General features: G+C 36.4%; 1 protein-coding gene and 1 non-coding gene across 2 annotated transcripts; both read right to left on the reverse strand.

Moving 5' to 3' along the window:
- Nucleotides 1-8,261: 8,261 nt before the first annotated feature.
- Nucleotides 8,262-9,899, reverse strand: LOC122109884 (synaptojanin-2-binding protein). The gene has a single exon (XM_042682385.1). The coding sequence runs from the start codon at nucleotides 9,822-9,824 to the stop codon at nucleotides 9,387-9,389; it is 438 nt and encodes a 145-aa protein (XP_042538319.1). The 5' UTR covers nucleotides 9,825-9,899; the 3' UTR covers nucleotides 8,262-9,386.
- A 1,505-nt stretch (nucleotides 9,900-11,404) lies between these two features.
- On the reverse strand, nucleotides 11,405-11,506 carry LOC122109906. Its single transcript, XR_006147774.1, has one exon. It is a non-coding gene; the product is annotated as a U6 spliceosomal RNA (small nuclear RNA).
- Nucleotides 11,507-20,439: the final 8,933 nt, after the last annotated feature.

Genomic DNA, 20,439 nt, shown 5'->3' on the forward strand with positions numbered 1-20,439 from the left:
ACAAGCTCCCATACAAGCATAACCATGTTCAGGGCCCAGGCCCAGAGTTCAAGGACTGGAAAAAAATGTTACCACTGCTGGTATTTGATCCTGAAAATATGTACTTTTTGACATAAGGTAACAAATCATTCTATTTGCAGTAGCTAGGACAGGATTTAAATGTTGTGGGTGATAAAATGGCTTCTTTGTTGAATGTTAGGAAAAGATGTAGGCAGTCCAACAAAATGGAGATTTTTTTTTGGTGTTGGTCAAGGGGCTTTAAGTCTGGGCTCTTCAACTCAAGGTCAGTGCTCTTCATCTTGAGCCACGGTACCACTCCTGCTTTTCTGGTGTTTAAATGGAGATAAGAGGCTCAGGGGCTTTCCTGCCAGGCCGGCTTTGAAAAGCAGTCCTCAGTTCTCAGCTTCCTGAGTAGCTAGGATTACAGCCGTGAGCCTCTGGCACCAGGCTAAAAATGGGAGATTTTTATGAAAGAAAATCCCCCTCTTCATATATGTCTAAAGCTCAGATATCACTATTAGAACACATCACCCTCAACTCATTTCATCAGACATTTGTAAATTTTCTCTTTTCCTTCATGTGGGAATACTGCAGTAAATATCAACTCAGCTGTGGGACTGGATCAATTGTTTGGTAATTGCTAGCACCTAAATCAGAAACTGTTACATCAAAACAAATGAAACCCTCATTTGGAATGTTTTTTTCTCTTTTTATTACAAATCTGTGCTTGATTCCTTCCTAATGTGATATTGGACCTCGTAACAGAGTGATGACATTTTCTTTCTCTTCAGCAATTGGCCTTCTCCTACATGTGGTCAAATATTTAAGAATGCAAAGATTTCTATTGATAATTCATTAAGCTGACCTCTAAGAGAGTGCACTTTTCTGGAAGTTGGTCTGCTGTTTTGTTCTTATATGCACAGGCTTTCTAAGATTTATTTGCTCTACAAGGAATTGTATTTTCCAATCTTCGTGTGACCAATTTTAGTCTCTCTGATCAGTATTTTGATCCTCTCTCTGAAGTCTCATTTCAGTCTGCCTCATAAAAATATGTTCGTTATCAGCTAAATGACTCTCAGCTTCTGTATTTTGCCTGACTTCATGTAGGCTGTGATAGTTGCCCTGAGTGGCTGTGCCTACTGGAGTTTTGTTTTGTTTTGTTTTTAGAGGTCTAGGATTACTATTCAAGGTAGTAGCTTCTCTGGGCACCATTGATCCCCAGGCCTAGAGTCAATGGGTTTTTCTCCTAAAGATACAAAGAACAGCTGAATAAATTCCTGTTTTAATTGTCTCAAAATGAGGCAATCGGGCATCCTTGCAAAGCCATGGATAATCCAATGTAACCACTTACAAAAAATGGTCTATCAAGATGGCTTTTCAAGGTTGACTGGCAAAAATGTTCATTTACAAGTCACCACCATAAAACAGATCACATCCCTGGGAGGAGACTTTTGGAAGGAAGGTACCCCTTCCTTCCTTCTCTTATGATAGACCAAACCATAATATTCTGCAGTTGTGGTCAGACTTGAGCACATTTTCCCTAGAATATTCTGTAGTGTAAAAGAGGAACAACTATCAAAATAAAGGTGAAAATACTTGTCCACTACACACTGATTTATCTTTTTTATATCTGTTGTTATTTTCTTTACTTCAAACATATGGATAATTTAAACTTGGGATTAGACAAGTGGCAAAATATTAATATAATAAACATTCAGTTTACTTTTATATATCCAATATAATACACTTAACCCTTTATGGAAAATTAAATCCAATTGTAGAAACAATGGCAGAAATATAAAATAATCCTCAATATGTATAATCAAGCACCCATACACCATCAACTATCTACTCAGAAATTCAGTCTCTCTATAAATATTTATTTGGTAGAAAACAATAAAAATTTAATTAATGAATGTGACTTTTAAGTATCATCTGAAACACTCCTCATATATATAATTGTATATAATTTTATAGATGTTACCTAGGTAGGAATTTAACATGCATGTAGAAATCAAATTTCCACAATTTAAGCTAGATGAGAGGAGTCAAACTCTGATGTACTGTGTGGTGTGAATATTACCACAGTGCTGAACCCTTCCATCTAATACCAAGTCATGTGCAATAATTTATTATTTGATGTTAAGATGAGTGCTAAGTGTAGAACACATTTTGAATTATTACATTAATTCACAGAAATGAAACAATATTGATATGTTTTTTTTTAAATTCTAATGCTTCTCAATTGTACAATTCATGAAATATATTATTAAACTTAGTTGCACTTTCTTTTCTATAGCTACTGAAATTAAAATTATATATTAAATATTCAATATTAAGAAATCAATAATAAGTAACCTATTTTTAAAATGATATACTATTAAACTGTGATTTGAAGTGTAGTTCTTATAAGTTGTGAGGTAAAAAGACATTACTAGAATTTTTAGTAATATTTTTTTAACTTATCAGCTTGTTATTTGTTTAATAATTGTGTCATTTTTTTATTCTTGGTCCATGTAATCTCTTCACCTTAATTGTTTAGTTTTCTATTTTATCTCTATTTGTTTACTGATTGTGCATTTTGTTTTCCCTATTTACTGACTGACATGAGGCTGAAAATCTGTATGCAAGTTTATTACTTCTTATGTTAAAGTCAAATTACTGCTCCCCACAGCTGTTTTATTCTTCTTTGTATAGTACAGTATTTCCCCCACTCACATCTCCTGTATTGCTGCTTGCTATCATGTATTTTATGTTTTTTATTTAAATTTTATTGTCAAGTTAATGTACAGAGGGGTTATAGTTTCATAAGTAAGATAATGAATTCATTTCTTTTATAACTTGTTATCCTTTCCCCTATTTTTCTCCCTCTTCCATCCCAATGCCCCCCCCAAGACTATTTCCAACGTATTGTCTTGTGAGTAACACTGTTCCATTATATTGTTTAAATCATTTTCTGTTTACACTTAAGACTATATAAATAAATTTAGTTAGACCTTTTACAAGGCTATATGTATTTTATTTATTTTTCGTTCATGGTTCTTTCCAAAGCCTGCGTGTCTAATTTTTCTAGGTTTCTTTCAGTCTCATGTAGTTCAGATTTCAAACTGAAGTATAAATGGAAAGAACCAAAAAAACAATAGAGTTCCTCTCATCTGATGATTTCTCTACAAAAATGAGGAAAGAGTTCAATCTTCTAAGGACCTTTGATTGGCTATCAAAAAGAATTCATTCCTCTAGGTCTTCCCTATTTTTGCAATTTAACTTAAATGATGTAAAACACAATATACTACTCAGAGACTTTTACATTTTCATCAGTTTTGCACATTTTCATATGTACTTAACCTCAGTCTACAACATTCCTTCATTATTCTGTCCCTGATGTTTTTATACTCCCAACACATAATAAAACCAGTTTGATTTACAGCATGGGAAGCTATCCACCTGGCTGCCTTTGAAGCAGAGCATGGTCAATAGAGAACATTCCTTCTGGTTTCTCGTTACATGTAAAGGCTTTTGTAATGCTTATTGCATTCTATTTAGTATTTTAAAAAACTGCTGGCTAGTTTCTGATCACTTGGGTAAATGCCCCAAAGTGGTATTGCTGGATCATAGAGGAGTTCTATGTGGAGTCTTTGGAGGAACCTCCATACTACTTTCCAAAGCAGTTGAACAAGTTTACACTCCCAACAATTATGCATTAAGGTTCCCTTCTGTCCACATCCCCTACAGCCTCTGTTGTTATTAGAGTTCTTGATTATAGCCATTCTAACTGGGGTGATATGGTATCTCAATGTTGTTTTGATTTGCATTTCTTTTATGGCTAGAGAGGTTGAGCTTTTCTTCATGTGTCTATTGGCCATCCTCCTTTCCTCTTCAGAGAAGTTTCTCTTTAAGTCTTTAGCTCACTTATTTATTGGGCAGTTGTTTCTTTGAGGATTTGTTGTTGGGGGATTTAATTTTTTGGGGTTCCAGGTATATTTTAAATATGAGACCCTTGTCCGTTACCAGCACAACTATGTTTACTGCAGCATTATTTCCCATGGCTAAGATATGGAACAAACCCAGATGCTCCTCACTAGATGAAAGGATGAAGAAAATGTGATATATATATATATACACAATGGAATTCTATTCCTCCATCAGAAAGTATGACATTGCCCCATTTGTTAAGAAATGGAAAGACTTGGAAAAAATTATATTAAGTGAATTAAGACAGGTCCAAAAAAACATAGGTCCCATGGTTTCCCTTATTTGCAATAACTAGTATATGTCTGAGTCAAGCAGAAAAAGGTCAGATACATTGATGTTAGGCGAAATGAACCCCAAGATAAGGATTCAATTGTTTTTTTCTTTATTGCAATTGTTTCGAACATTTATAAGATGATTTCTTTGTTGATTTGTATGTCCGTCCCCCATGGTATAACCCATGCTTTCACTGTATTTGATGTTGGTATAAGTTGTGGAGGGGAAGGGAAAAAACAAATTGTTTAAATAGGGATGCAGGTGGATTCATTGCAATAATGAGATGAAACAAGTCCTTATGTCGAAAAACGAACTTTACATCTTTGGTGGGGGGGGTGGTGGGAGGGGGGGTGGGAGGGGGGGTGTGGGGAGATGGGAAGGGATGGAAACAGGAAGCAAAGAAGGAGGCAACAGTGCTTGATAAGAAATATACTCATTATATTGCCCATGTAATTGTAAGCTCATTCCTAGAAGTTTATGTCAAGTATTTCACAAGTTTTATTTCTCTTAATTCTTAAGAAAACATTTGCTATAATTCTAATATTATTACCATTTTAGTGTTAGGAAATATTGTAATTAAAGGCACTAAGTGTATGACGCAAAGACACACAGTGGGGAAGGAAATGAGTCAAAATTTCCAAAAGTCAGCAATAAAAAAATAGGTAAAATCCTCTCCATTCCCTTACACTCTCAATTCAATATTCATGTTGTCCAAGATAGCAATTATTGCCCACGGTAATTGTTTTCTGTCACATTTTGTCTTCAACACGGACTGTATTGGTGACATTGGGTTATGCTCAGAGTTGAGCTCATAAATTGAGGTCTAAAGAGAGACAAATTTCTTCTGTTCCACAGTTCCAGTATACGTTTTAAAAAGTACTAAAACTAGCCGGTAGCTGGTGGCTAACACCTATAATCCTGGCTACAGAGGAAGCTGAGATCTGAGGATTGCGCTTTAAAGCCAGCCCAGGCTGGAAAGTCTGTGATACTCTCATATCCAATAAACCACTAGGAAAGCAGAAGTGGCACTGTGGTTCAAGGGGTAGAGCACTGGCCTTCAGCTGAAAGGCACAGGGACAGCGCCCAAGCCCAGAGTTCAAGCCACATGACCCATAAAAAAAAAGGATTAAAACTTTTACATACTATCACTTACTGCCTTTTAAGAATCCAAAAATGAAATAAATTCACATATAATCACTCCAAAATGCTTTAAAAGCAGGAGATGATAAACAAGCCTTTATGAAGTAAATTTTCTTCTACTTTTTAAATTATTCTGAAAGCCTTGTGATGGTTGGTCACACCTGTAATCCTGTCTACTCGGGTATGTGCTCAGGAACCTGAGATCTGTGGATAACCCTTGGAAGCCAATCAGGACAAAAAATATTCATGAAATTATTTTTTTAAAAAAATTAATGAACTAGCAAAGAGCCAAGAATGGAGATTTAGCTTATATAGTAGCTCATCAATCTAGAGAGGAATGGCCTAGGGAGAACTTGATGCACTGAATTCTAACTCTGAGAACGAAAATGAGCAGGCACGCACATATATACATACATACGTACATACATACATACACACACACATTTATTCAAAATATCTTCATATCAGTGTTTTGCATTAATTTCTTTGTTAATGATATTAAATGGGTAAAATAGGGGAAATATTCTCTTCCATCCAAGAATATTTTTATGTTTTTTTATTGTAAAAGTACTGTACATAGTGGTTACAGTTAATAAAAAAGGTAATGAGTATATTTCCTATCAAACATTGTTACCTCCTCCTTTGTTTTCCCCCACCATCCCTTCCCTCTCACCTCCACAAGTACACTCCCCTCCTCCCACCCCGCCTAAATTGTAAAGTTCGTTTTTCACCATACTGTCTTGTGCATCACATTATTGCAATGGGTCATACTGTATCCTTATTTAAGCATTTTGTTTTTTCCCTTTCCATCCCCAAATTAGAAAAATGTATATAGAAGATGGAGGTGCACCAACATCAGATACAGTGAAAACAGGGGTTTAACTGTGGGGGGCGCACATATAAAAAAATCACATCATACGTTATAAATATATTAGAAACAACAGAAAGAAATAAAAAACCACTTGTGTCCCTATCATGGGGTTCATTTACCTTAACATCATCTTATCTAGTCATATGCACTTGCTTTTGACCTTTTCTTTTTTTTTTAATTGTGAAAATACCATACAGAGGAGTTACAATTACGTGGAAAAGGTAATGTGTACATTTCTTATCAAGCATTGTTGCCTCCTCCTTTTTTTCGCCTTACCATGCCTTCTTTGCTTATCCCAGACATACATTCGCTATTGCAAATAAGGGATACCATAGGACCTATGTTTCTTTTTTTATTGTGAAAATACCATACCGAGGGGTTACAATTACATGGGCGAGTTATTGAGTGCATTTCTTTTTTTTTTTTATTGTGAGAATACTGACAGAGGAGTTACAATTACATGGGCAAGATAACGAGTATATTTCTTTTTTTTTTTTTTTAAGCAAACAATATTTTATTAGAATTATATATAATACATAATGATAAATATAAGAAGTGTATTAAGTATAGGATCTTAAAATACCTACATTCAATTTTCAAAACTCAACATTATAATTTAGGTGGTAGGAACATTATATATAATCTATAAAGTAGTACAAATATCAGATTCAAACTATAAAGAACAGGAATTCTTTTACAACCTGTAATGGATTCAGATACCTCATCTGTAATTTTAGTTTTCCACAGAATCAAAAGAAGGTACATAACACTTCAATGTGCCTAAAACTTCAATATATTGGTCTTTAAATGCGATTTAATTTTCAAGAAAACCTAAATTATTTAAGTGCATCAGAATCCCCATTATTAACCAAAGCTAAGTTTCTATCAATGATGAGACAGGTGTTTTCCAGCTTATATATATGACTAAACAAAAGAGGAAATAGCTTTCCCTCCTGCTTGTCATTTGCTTTGCTTTGTATATCTCAAGGTCTTTTAAAATTTAATGTCCAAACCTGGGAGGTAAGCAGGTTTAAGGCAGAAACTGCTGCATATGCCATCAGATATAAGGAGCATACCAAAGATTGAGCCTTCAATGGAGCTGGCTGAAACAAGAACTGGAATGCTGTTGGTATTTCTACAATGAGTTGCTATCTAAACAAGTCTCAAGAAATCCACTGTCCAGTTCAGGTTGAAACGCATAAGGTAATGTGTCACGGTTGTTTATAAAAGTTTCTCCCTATCTAACGGTCGACTCAGAGGTAACATTTTTCTCTTATAACAATGCTCTTATGTGATAGTTTTTATTTTCTAAATTAAAAAACTGTGGTGGTGATCATCTATCTTCTTGTTCCTGCATTGTATTCTGCATGTTACCATTTATACTATTTTTAATTATTACTTACCCTGATGATATACTTTCACTTACTTTATGAATTCTCTTGACTACAACCTCCTGTTTTTCATTGTATACTTCTGCCACGGAAGTGCCCCAATTTTCAAAAACTTCTTTTTTGCGGTCTGTAATATAAACTTGACACCGACTTACAATGCCCTATTTATTGGCCAATTCAATGTAAAGTGTTTCCTCCCAACTGGAACAAAACATACTTTTGGGATGAAAGTTTGCAAAAGTGTCTTGACAAATCCCATGTCCAATCAGTATTTATTAAATAACAGCTAGATTGTCTATGCTAAAAATTGATCTAACTGATTGCCTCAGGCATAGTCTAGACAATATTAGGTTGAAATATGTAAGCCATACAATCTGGCCAAGTTATTTTGAGGATAAAAAGGATTTTCTTAAACCCAGAAAATTAGTCTTGGTTCAACTATCCTCAGTGCTTCAAAACCAACTTAAGTACAAGAACAGGATGGTTCCTACCTCACCAGCATCCCTGGATCTCCTAAAGTCCATTCACATGCATTCTCCTTCCCAGACTTCCCCAGAAAACACCCAACAAATCCCCCTTCCCTAAAACAAAACTCATTTCCTTCCTTCCTCTGAGAAAAACAAGTTTATTCACTAAGTAATAAAAACCATAACTAGTATTTAGAGCCTTTGAAAAAATAGTAATCCAGGCCTTTTCAGCTTAACTGAGAAGCAGAGCTGATTTCTTCTCTATCCTGCTCGAAATCAGAGAATGGTCAGAAGCCTACAGGGATTCAGATGCCACCTGAGGCTCAGTCTTTTCTTTTGTTGTCTGCTGGTTTGGTTTGGCCCCATTACTTCAGCCCTGGCCATAGCCATCTCAGCACTAGGGTATCCTGTCACAATGAGGCAGCACAAAAGCCATCAGGTAGCACAGAGCTTGACAAAATTTATCTGAATAGCTCAAAGTTTTTTGAATAATCAAATTGAACAGAGCTATTTTATAATTTACCTCAATATCATCATAGGTATTATGAAAAAAATGTTCTGCTAATTACCTTTCTGACTCTTGAGCACCCTCTTAAAAGCTCCCTCATCCCCACTATGTATGCTCTACAAAACAGATCTTTAAAAGTTCTTCAGTTAGGATCACCTCTTAGATCAGAAACCAAAGCAGTTTCCTCACCTCTTTAATTCTCCATAAGGCATCAATATTATACTGTCACATACAAATGTGTGTATGTATACCTTGTCATTTGCTTTTTTAAAAAGTAAAAAGCTCTTCTTATTCTCCTGTGTCCAATATAGGCACTCAAGAACGTAGTTAGAAAGTATTAATAAAGGCCACAAACACTTCCCAAGGAAGATCATTAAGTAAAAAATCCTCTTCCTCTCATGTAATAATCTGGCCTTCTATGCCAGTTAAGAACAACTGTGTAATCCATGGTGGCAGGAAGACGGGATCGTTCCCACTTTGGATAGTAGCTGAATTTTTATTGGCAGTCCTATTAAAATATGTAATTCCTCATTTGTTCTAAACAAGTCTTAGCTTATGTTCAGCTTTCCTTCAAAGAATATCTTTACTCTCCCATCAGAATATAAACATTTGGAGATTTGAACAGCAAGGTTCTAGGTAGGAATCAAGTCACTTTCAATAATGTGTTGGTTATGCAGAGAAGGGGGAAAGATATGGAAGAACAGCAGGGAAGGAGGGTAAGAGAAGCATAAGTTCACTGGGAGCACTGGCAGGAAGCAAGTCTTTCAAAGCTGTTGTCGGTATTTCATGAAGGCCCAGGCTGCTACCATAGTGAGAGCAAACACTGGCAACAGCATCACAGCTACAGGAATACTATTTGGCTCCCCTTCACCTCGATGTCCTATAGGTCCATTCTGCACCTGTAACCGGTGCTGTACTCTCAGGGACACAGCATAGCCTGCATTACGAAAGAGGTCCACAGCATCCTGGTGCAGTAGGTTCTTTAGGTCTTGGCCATTTACCGAGAGGATCTTATCACCCTCCTGGAGCCGCCCATCCTGGGCTGCAGCCCCATTCTCTTTGATTCGGCTGACGTAGATGCCACTGTCATTGGAGACATACTGCTGATCTGTCCCACCGACGATGTTGAAGCCCAGCCCTAAGGGTCCTCTAGTAAGACTGATTTCTTCCTCCGTGACCAAATAATCCACTCTCCCGTTCATGGTTTACTGCTCGCCGGGATTCGCCTGAGGCTCGGCGGACGCGCCGCAGGGGTGAAGGTGAATCAAGCTCGGCGCCCTAACGAGTATATTTCTTATCAAGCATTGTTGCCTCCTCTTTGCTTCCCCTTCCCACCCCTTCCCATACGCCCCCACTTCCCCCACCCGGTCCTCCTCCCCCCAAAGTTGTAAAGTTCATTTTTTGACATAAGAACTTGTACATCTCATTGTTGCAATGGGTCCACCTGTATCCCTGGTTAAACGAATTGTTTTTTTTTTCCTTCCCCTTCACAAATTATACCAACATCAAATGCAGTGAAAGCATGGGTTATACCTTGTGGGAGGGACATAAAAAGCAACATAGAAATCGTCTTATAAATATGTTAGAGAAAAATTGCCTGAAAGAAAAAAAAAACAAAATACATTTGAATACTTGTCTTGGGGTTCATTCCCCTAACATTAACTTATCTGACCTTTCCTGCTTGACTCAGACATATACTAGTTATTGCAAATAAGGGAAACCATGGGACTTATGTGTCTTTGGGCCTGGCTTACTTCACTTAATATAATTTTTTCCAAGTCTTTCCATTTCCTAACAAATGGGACAATGTCATTCTTTCTGATGGAAGCATAGAATTCCATTTTTTATCAAGCATTGTTGCCTTCTCCTTTCTTTCCCCTTCCGATCCCTGCCCATCTCCCACTCCCCACCCCCACCAAACCTCCCCCACCCCAGCCCCCTCACCATCTACATCCCTCCACCCCCCGGCCAAAATCATTTTTTGACATAACGACTTGTTCATCTCATTTTAATGAGTCCACCTGCATCCCTATTTAAACAATTTGTGTTTCTCTTCCCCTCCACAAATTATACCAACATCAAATACATTGAAAACAGGGGCTTTAGCTTGCAGGAAAAACATACAAAGCAACAAAGAAATCATCTTATAAATATGTTAGAAACAATCACAAGAAAGAAAAACCATTTGAATCCTTACCTTGGGGTTCATGTTGCCTAACATCAAGTTATATGATGTTTTCTGCTTGTCTCAGACACATAGTAGTTATTGCAAATAAGGAAACCATGGGATATATGTTTCTTTTTGGGCCTGGCTTACTTCACTTCTTTGGGCCTGGCTTAATTAACTTAATATAATTTTTGCCAAGTCTTTCCATTTCCTAGCAAACTGGGTGATGCCATTCTTTCTGATGGAGGCATAGAATTGCAGTACACACACACACACACACACACACACACACACACACACACACACACACACACACAAATACATACACTTTCTTGATCCATTCATTTACTGTGGGGCATCGGGTTTGGTTATGTATCTTATCTATGGTAAATAATGCTGCAATGAACATAGTTTTGCTGGTAGTTTTAGTATGGCCTTGTTTGTGATCATTTGGATGAATGCCCAAAATGGGATTGCTGGGTCTTAGAGGCACTCTATGTAGTTTTTTGAAGAACCTCCATACTACTTTCCAAAGTCTTCGAACAAGTTTAAACTCCCAACAAAAATGCATTAAGATTCCCTTCTGTCCAAAGCCTATCCAGCATCTGTTCTTTTAAAAATCGGGAATGCTTCACGAACCTGCGTGTCATCCTCAGTCAGGGGCTATTGTTCTCTTTATTGTTCCAATGTTAGTGTATGTACTACTGAATTGAGCACAGAATATTTTTTATATATAAAGTGTAATTGATTTTCTTAAAGTAGACAATTCCACAAAAATTAAATTCAAAAGAATTGTGGTGAAATTTTAGAACCATGTATTTTTTACATAATAACACATTTAAGAATAAAGTCAAGATTGACATGTCAAAAACAAAATAATTCCAGACATTTGTTGTTCAACGCATGTGTTGGAGGAGGAATTCAATTATTCTGTACAAGGAACCTGTGATAATGAACACTATAGAAAGTGTTAAGGTTTGTTTAAAGTTTTAATGTTTTTAATATGTTTAATTTTGGGAATTTGCTCATATATGCCAAAATTTAGACTATTTAGCAGGTTGTAAAACTTTTCCACAAAGCATATAAGATTCATGGTAGCAGTCATACACTACTAAGTATGTACATTTCAGAGTTTATAGAAACTGTACTAATGAGAAGTTGCAAAGTGTTTGTGTAAAGAAGCAGAGTGAAGATTTAAGACATTACCTTCACAGTTTCTGTTAAAATTTAAGGGCTTCCTTACTTTATATGTTAGCGAGGAACAAATCATGGTATAAGCCATATACAAATGATGAGATGAACCATAAATAATAATCTTAGTGAGTAACTTTAAAGGCTATTGATAGCCTATAAAATTCTGGTTTAACATCATAGACTTAGGCAGTTTTAAATGTACAGCAATATGAGAAAATAATAAATAGAATATGTAGTACATTTCAAATATTGGAAACAGTGGTAATTGTTTTGTTTGTTTGTTTTTTTTTTTTAAATGAACCTCAGCCAATTTTATTCAAATTCTCCAAGTTATACCAAGTATATTTACTGCTTCTTAAATGTATGACACAGTTTATATTTTATTACTTTGTCTTTCCTTTATGCCTTTTCCACATTTTCAGTTCTTGTTTTTTTATTTTATTAATCATTAATATTTATGTATTGGTTTTCCTTATTTGTAGCATTGTTTTCCTTGTTGTAATATAATACAACTTTTTGTAAGTCAACATTAGGAAGTACTTTGAGAATGTTATTGGGATGGAGACTCTGTTTTTTATAGGTAAATGTGAATTTACAAAAAGCAAAATTAGTAAAAACAAAACATTGATTAAACATTTTATCAATTAGAATCTGAATCAGGAGTGTTGATAAATGTCCACACCTAAAATCTTAGCCCTAGACTGAAGCACTAGTGTTACAACGTTGAGCACACAAAAGTGAGAGATTGTGTTTTGTTTTGTTTTGTTTTTGTTGGTTGTGGGGCTTGAACTCTGGGTCCTGGGTGCTGTCTTTCAGCTCCTCAGCTCAAGGCTAGTGCTACTACTTGAGTCACAGCAACTCTTCCATCTTTTTCTGCTTATGTGGTGCTGAGGAATCAAACCCAGGACCTCATGCATGCAAGGCAAGCACTCTACACTGAACCACCCTCCCAGCACCTGAAAGACTGTGTTTTAAAAAATCATCTAAACAACATTTACTTTCTGCTTTGGGTTATATAATGAAATAAAGAATATCTTTTTATGTTTTTGAATGGTCATACTTCTAAACTTATATTAAATTCAGCCACTTTATCCTTTACAAAGTCATGTAATATCTCTGAGAGTTTGCTTCTGTAAAGATTGTTTTTTTATTGATAATTTATTCTGAATAATTTTTTATTTTTTTTATCAAAATCACTTTATATTTTATGGTTTATCCTGTTTTTTTTTATTAAGTGTGAAAATACCAGTCAGAGGGGTTACAATTACATGGGCAAGGTAATGAGTACATTTCTTATCAAGCATTGTTGCATACTCCTTTGTTTCCCCTTACCATCCCTTCCAATCTCACCCCCCTTACATCCCGTTTCCCCATCCCACTTCCCCCCACCCAAAGTTGTAAAATTCGTTTTTTCAACATAATGGTTTGTATATCCCATTGTTGCAATGGGTCCACCTGTATCCCTATTTAAAAATGTTTTTCCCTTCCCCTCCACAAATTATACCAACATCAAATACAGTGAAAACAGGGGTTATACCATGCGGGAGGGACATACAAAGTAACAAAGAAATCATCTTATAAATATGTTAGAAATAATTACAGGAAATAAAAATAAATTTGAATTCTTATCTTGCGGTTCATTTCACCTAACATCAACTTATCTAACAATTTCTGCGTGTCTCAGACATACACTAGCAATTGCTAATAAGTGAAACCATGGGACCTATGATTCTTTGGACCTGGCTTTCTTCACTTAATATAATTTTTCCAAGTTTCCATTTCCTGGGGCAATATCATTCTTTCAGATAGAGATATAGAATTCCATTGTGTATATATACAACATTTTCTTCATCCATTCATCTACTGAGGGGCATCTGGGTTGGTTCCATATCTTAGCTATGGTAATGCTGCAATAAATATATTTGTGCTGGTAGTTTTAGTATGGTCTTGTTTGTGATCATTTGGGTAAATGCCCAAAAGTGGGATTGCTGGGTCATAGGGAAGCTCTATGTGGAGTCTTTGGAGGAATCTCCATACTACATTCCAAAGTGGTTGAACAAGATTACACACACACTAAACATGCATTAAGGTTCCCTTTTGTCCACATCCCCTCCAGCATCTGTTGGTTTTAGAGTTCTTGATTATAGCCATTCTAACTTACTTGAGGTGATATCTCAATGTTGATTGATTTGCATTTCTTTTATGGCTAGGGAGGTTGAGTATGTGTTTATTGGTCACCCTCCTTTCCTCTTCAGAGAAGTTTCTCTTTATGTCTTTAGCCCACTTAATTATTGGACAGTATTTTCGTTGAGTATTTGTTGTTGGAGGATTTAATTTTTTGTTTTCCAGGTCTATTTTAGATATGAAACCCTTGTCGGTTGTATGGCTAGTGAAGATCATCTCAGATTCCGTGGGCTTTCTATTGATCCTGCTAGCTATGTCCTTTGCCATGCAGAAGCTCTGCAATTGCATGCAATCCCATTTGTCCAACCTTTCTTTCCTTCGTTGTGCTTCTGGGTTTCTTTTTAGAAAATTTCAGCCTTTGTCAAAGAGACCTAGGGTTTCTCCTATTCCATCATGTAATGTTTTCAGAATGTCTGCTTTGACTCTGAGGTCTTTGATCCATTTGGAGTTGATTCTGGAATAGGGTGATATATAAGGATCTAGCCTTAATTTTCTACAAGTGATTAACCAATTTTGCCAGTACCATTTACTGAGCAGTCTGTCTTTCTTTGATTTTATCTTTTTAGATCCTTTATTGAATATTAGATGATTATGGGTCTGTAGGTTAATTTCTGGGTTTTTAATTCTATTCTATTGTTCCATTGTTCTTGTACCAGTACAAAACAGTTTTAATTTATATGGCTTTGTAGTAGAGTTTGAAGTTTGGTATTGATATTCCTCCAACACTGTTCTTTCTGTTAAGTATCGCTTTTTGCAATTGGGGGTCTTTTGTTTTTCCATATGAATTTTTGGAATGCCTCTTCTATTTCCTTGAGGAATGCGTTTGGAATATTGATAAGTATGGCATTGAACTTGTAGATAGCCTTGGGAAATATTGCCATTTTCACAATGTTTATCCTTCCTATCGAGGAGCATGGGAGGTTTTGCCAATTTATAAGTTCTGTTTAGATTTCCTTTTTCAGATTTTTAAAGTTTTCATCATAGAAGTCTTTCACTGCTTTGGTTAAGTTAATTCCTAGGTATTTTATTTTTGTGGGGCTATTACAAATGGAAAAGCTTTCTTGATTTGAGCCACGCTTTTCTCATTGTTGGCATACAGAAAAGCCATTAATTTTGGGGGTTAATTTTATACCCTGCTATTTTGCCAAAGTTTTGAATCAGCTTGAGTGGAGTCCGTGGGATTCTTTAAGTACAAGATCATGTCATTTGCAAAGAGGGAGAATTTTACTTCTTCTTTCTCTATTTGGATCCCTTTTATGGAATATTGTCTTATTTCTGTAGCTAGGCATTCTAATACTAAATTGAAGAGAAGTTGAAAGAGTGGACATCCTTGTCTCATTCCTGAGTTAAGAGGAAATGGCTTTAGTATTTCACTATTAATTATATAATGCTGGCTGTAGGTTTTCCATATGCAGCTTTTATTGTATTGAGGAATGTTCCATGGATCCTAATTTTTCCAGAACCTTCATCATAAAGGGGTGTTGGATCTGGTCCAATGTTTTTTCTGCATCTGTTGAGATAACCATGTGATTTTAATCCTTGCTCTTGTTGATGTGATAAATTATATTAATTGATTTGTGTATATTGAACCAGGTTTGCATCCCAGAAATGAATCCTGTATGATAGCGGTATATGATATTTTGGAGTAATTGTTGAATTCGATTGGCCAAGATTTTGTTGAAAAGCTTTGCATCAATGTTCATCAAAGAAATGGGTCTATAGTTCTCTTTCTTTGATTATTCCCTGCCTGGTTTTGGGATGAAGGTTATGATGGCTTCATAGCATGAGTTCGGTAGTGAACTTTCTCTTTCAATTTCATTGAAGAGTTGGAGCAGTATTGGTGTGAACTGTTTTGAAGGTCTTGTACAATTCTGCTGTAAATCCATCAGTTCTTGGGATTTTTTTAGATGGGTGGTCTCTTATTGGTGTGTTTATTTCAACGCTTGATATGGGCCCCTTAAGATGCTTTAACTCATCTTGGTTTAGTATTTGCATGTTGATAATTGCTAGCAATGGGTCCATTTCTGCCAAGTTTTCAAACTTATTAGCATAAAGGTTTGAAAATATTCCCTTATAATGTTCAGAATCTTGGTTGTTTCTGTGGTGATATTTCCATTATCACATCTGAGTTTATTTACTTGGGTGTGTTCCTTCTTTTTCTGATAAAATTTGCTAAGGGTTTGTCAATTTTTTCAAAGAACCAACTTTTTGTTTTGTTGATTCTGTTTTTTTTTTTTTTATTCTAATTCGTTTAACTCTGATTTAATGTTAATTATTTCTTTCCATCTATTGAATTGGGGTTTATCTTGCTGATCTTTGTCAAGGTGGTTCAGATGTCTCATTAAGTGCTTGGATTCAGATCTCTCTAATTTGTTGGTGTAGGAACTCAGAGCTATAAACTTGCCTGTGATTACTGCCTTTGCAGTGTCCCAGAGGAACTGGGAACTGGTAATTTGTGTGTTCGTTTTTGTTGAATATCATGGACATTTGAATTTCCTTTCTAATCTCTTCCGTGACCCCCTGGTTATTCAACAGTGTGTCGTTCAGCCTCCATGTGTTACAAGACTTTTTTGGTGTCTTTTGGTGTTGAGTTCTAATTTTATTCCCTTGTTGTCTGAAAGAATGCAAGGTGTAACTTCAGTGTTTCTGAATTTGGACAAGTTTGCTTTGTGACCTAAAATGTGATCTCTTTGGAAAATGTTCCATGTACTGCAGAGTAAATCGTGTATTCTCATGCTACTGGATGAAATATTCAGTAGATGTCTGTTAAATCTATTTGCTCTATGCAGTTGTATAAATCTGCGGTTTCTCTGTTGATTTTTTTGCTGATTTGATCTATATACTGAGGATAGTGGTGTGTTAAAATCCTCAACAATTAATGTCTTTGGATCTATGTGAGATCTGAGGGAAAATAGTGTCTCTTGGATAAATTTTGGTGCTCCATTGTTTGCTGATTCCATATTTAGAATTGTAATATCCTCCTGAAGTAGAGAACCCTTAAGTCGTATGTAGCGACCTTCTTTATCTCTTTTCACTAATTTGAATTTGAAGCATATTTTATCTGATATTATTATAGCAACTCCTTCCTGTTTATTGCAGCCGTTTGCTTGGTAGATTTCATTCCAGCCTTTCATTATAAAAACGTGTTTGTTTTATAGGTAAAGTGTGCCTCCTGAAGGCAGGAGATAGAATTATCTTGCTTTTTAATACAACTAGACAGTCTATTTCGCTAAATTGGAGCTTTAAGTCCGTTAATGTGAGAGGTAGGACTGTGAGGTGTTTGGTAGCTCCTGCCATGCTATCCACCTCCTTGGGGGCTGTGGAAACATGGTTCTTCCTATGGTTCTTGGATTCTCAGTTTGGGTGTGGTTTCTTAGCCATTATTGTGGTCTTGTTGGTTTTCTGTGTGTAGGCCATCTTTAAGTATTTTTTATAGGGCTGGTTTGGTGGAGATATATTTTTCAGTTTTTCTTTGCTATGGAAAGTTTTTATTTGACCTTCGGTTATGAAGGAGAGTTTAGCTGGGTACAGTATTCTTGGTTGAAAATTGTTTGTCTTTAGGGCATGGTATACAGCCTTTCTGGCTCTTCTTGCTTTAATTATCTATGCTGAAAAATATGAGGTGATTCTTATTGGTTTTCCTTTATAGATGATTGATCTTTTCTCCTTGACATTTTTAGGAACTTATTCTTGGTCTGAATTGGTCCTGTGTGGATTATAATGTGACAATGGGAAGTGCTGTTCTGGTCTGGTCTATTTGGGGTTCTACAAGCATCTTGTATCTGAATAGGCCTATCCTTTTGTTTGTTTGGAAAGTTCTCTGCTAGGATCCTGTTAAACAAATTTCCTAGACAATTAACTTCTGTCTCTACGTGCTCCTCTACACCATTTGTCCTCAGAGTAGGCCTTCTGATCATGTATTCCAAATGTTGAATAGATCTATCATATTTCTTGGATTTGTCTTGGATAGTTGTATGTTCTTTCTCTATAATACCTAGGCTGTCTTCAATCCCTGAGATTCGATCTTCTGCATGCTGTAACCTACTGTTGTCTTTCTACTTGGTTTTTTTATTTCTTTTCCTTCTAATTGGTCGGCTTTGATGGCTTCAAATTCTTTGTTGGAGTTTTGCTTTAGATCTTGTATGAACTTCTTTACTTCCTTAATTTGGTGTTCTCAAATCACTTAGTTGATTGGTTATGGTTTACTTGGACTCTCATTCCTGCTGTTGGGCTCCATTCAGCATTCCCTGTGTGGTCTCCTTGAATTCTTTCAGCTGTCTGTTTATGGATACCATGAATGCCTTTATTGATCTTTGTCTATTCTCATACCGATGTCACAATTCCTGTCTTATGCTTTGATTAGCTTCCTCACGTTCATGCAATTCCTGTAGTTCTCTTTGACTTTTCTCAGCCTGCTCACGCAATTCCTGTCTCTCTTCATCTGTTCTCTGCCTGCTCAGGCAATTCCTTTCTTTCCCTTTGACTGTTCTCAGCCTGCTCTCACAATTCCTTTATTTCTCTTTGACTGTTCTCAACCTGTTCACGCAACTACTGTATCAGTCTTTGAGTCATTTCCTCACAGTCACGAGATTCCTGTATTAATGTTTGGTTTGCCTCCTCTCTCTCTCCCTATCAGGTTCAAACTGAGTCCTTTGCAAGCTTTCATTCTTTTCATTCACCACGTTTACCAGTAGTGTTTGTAGTGCTTTGCAGGAACTCTCTTCTGGATTATTCATTAACTGTTCTGTCACTGGATTATCATGAATGAGAATTGAGATATCCAGACTTGCCATTTTTCTCATGCGTCAAAAGAGCAATTAAGTCACACACAAAAAAAGAAAGACAAAAAAATGAAAAGAATCAAAAAAATAAAAAAAAAGTTAAAAAGGACCAAAAGATCAATAGTCATTTTTTTTAAAAATGCACACACACACACACACACACACACACACACACACACACACACACACACACACCTAAAATAAAAATTAGGAGAAGAAGAAAAAAAACGATTAATAGAAAACAATTTAAAAATTTTAAAAAATGGTACCAACAAGAGTTCTTCGTGGAGTCTCTGGTCTGCTTGTGGTGTTTGGTTTTCCTGTGGCCTGATTGATTTCTTACATCAGTTTGTTTGAGCAGTCAATAAAATTCTCCGCTTTATCCAGGATTTTGTGATCTTCTTTCAGGCTAGTTCAGTGCGAGGGAGATCTACTTTGAGTATCACGAAAGAGAAAGATGGCTCTTTCCTCTAGTTTGGAGATGCTGTGATGAGGCTAAGTTCTGGATAGGGTTGAGGCCTTTCAGCAAACAGTAGCTTTTCCCTGAGGGTCTAGCTCCTGAGACTCCCAGACCCCAGCCTGGAGCCATTCTCAATGTTTATGTTTATTGAATTTCAATTGATTGTCTAGGCTGCTGTAGGTAGGGGAAGCCTCTGGTTCTGTTAACCCAGTGAAGATGGTCACTCCTCTGTGAGGGCAGAAATCTCTCTGTTTGGGCTAGGTGACTTTCTCCTGGGTGGGTCTGAGCTTGGAAGGTCAGGTCAGATACCTGTGACCTGCTAACTGACTCTTTTGTTTTCTTCCAAGGCCTGAGTTGGAGATAGTTGCTCAGCCTGGCCTTTCTCAGTATCAAAGATGATGTCTGGTGGGGTCGGGGGAGGGGCAGCCTTCCCTCCTCTGCTCCATGAGAAGGAGTGAGGATGTCAGGATTCTACTCAGGCAGGAGTCTTTGTTCCTGGGTATCTCTGCTCTGTGATCTGCAGGATGAATTTATCTGCTCCTTTTTAGTTCTTGTTGGTGTTGAGTAGAATCCACTCACCCACTGCATATGGCGACTTTGTCCTGGACTCTCTGTTGTAGATATGGTGGCTATGGGTGCCACAGATGCTGCCACAACCGTGGCTCCTGGCAAGTGCTCAGATCTGTCTTCTTGCCTGGATCTTCCCTCTCTAGTCAAACTCTGTGTACAGTGATGGCACACTTGGTGTGATTATCTAGTCTAGTACTGTTCACTGGAACACTAAAACTGCTTTGTATGTGAGAACTTGTTTAGCCTCCAGGTTCTCCTCTAACATCTTCCTCCGACATCCATGAAAATCTTTATATTTTATGTTGATTGGTTATTATACAACAAATACCTTCAAATATACATGTAGTGTCTAAAGATAGCCGTATTAATATTCTCATATAGTTCTTATTTATCTGTTATGCACTTTCAGTATTATGATATTTCTCTCTCTCTTATACTCTCTCTCATTTCTTCACTTTCTC

This window comes from Dipodomys spectabilis, unplaced genomic scaffold (genome assembly GCF_019054845.1).
Source record: "Dipodomys spectabilis isolate Male_0828 unplaced genomic scaffold, ASM1905484v1 ptg000070l, whole genome shotgun sequence".
Lineage (NCBI taxonomy): Eukaryota > Metazoa > Chordata > Mammalia > Rodentia > Heteromyidae > Dipodomys > Dipodomys spectabilis.

What these genes read in the sequence shown, in the direction of transcription:
- LOC122109884 (XM_042682385.1), bottom strand. Translation starts at nt 9,824, where the DNA reads ATGAACGGGAGAGTGGATTATTTGGTCACGGAGGAAGAAATCAGTCTT.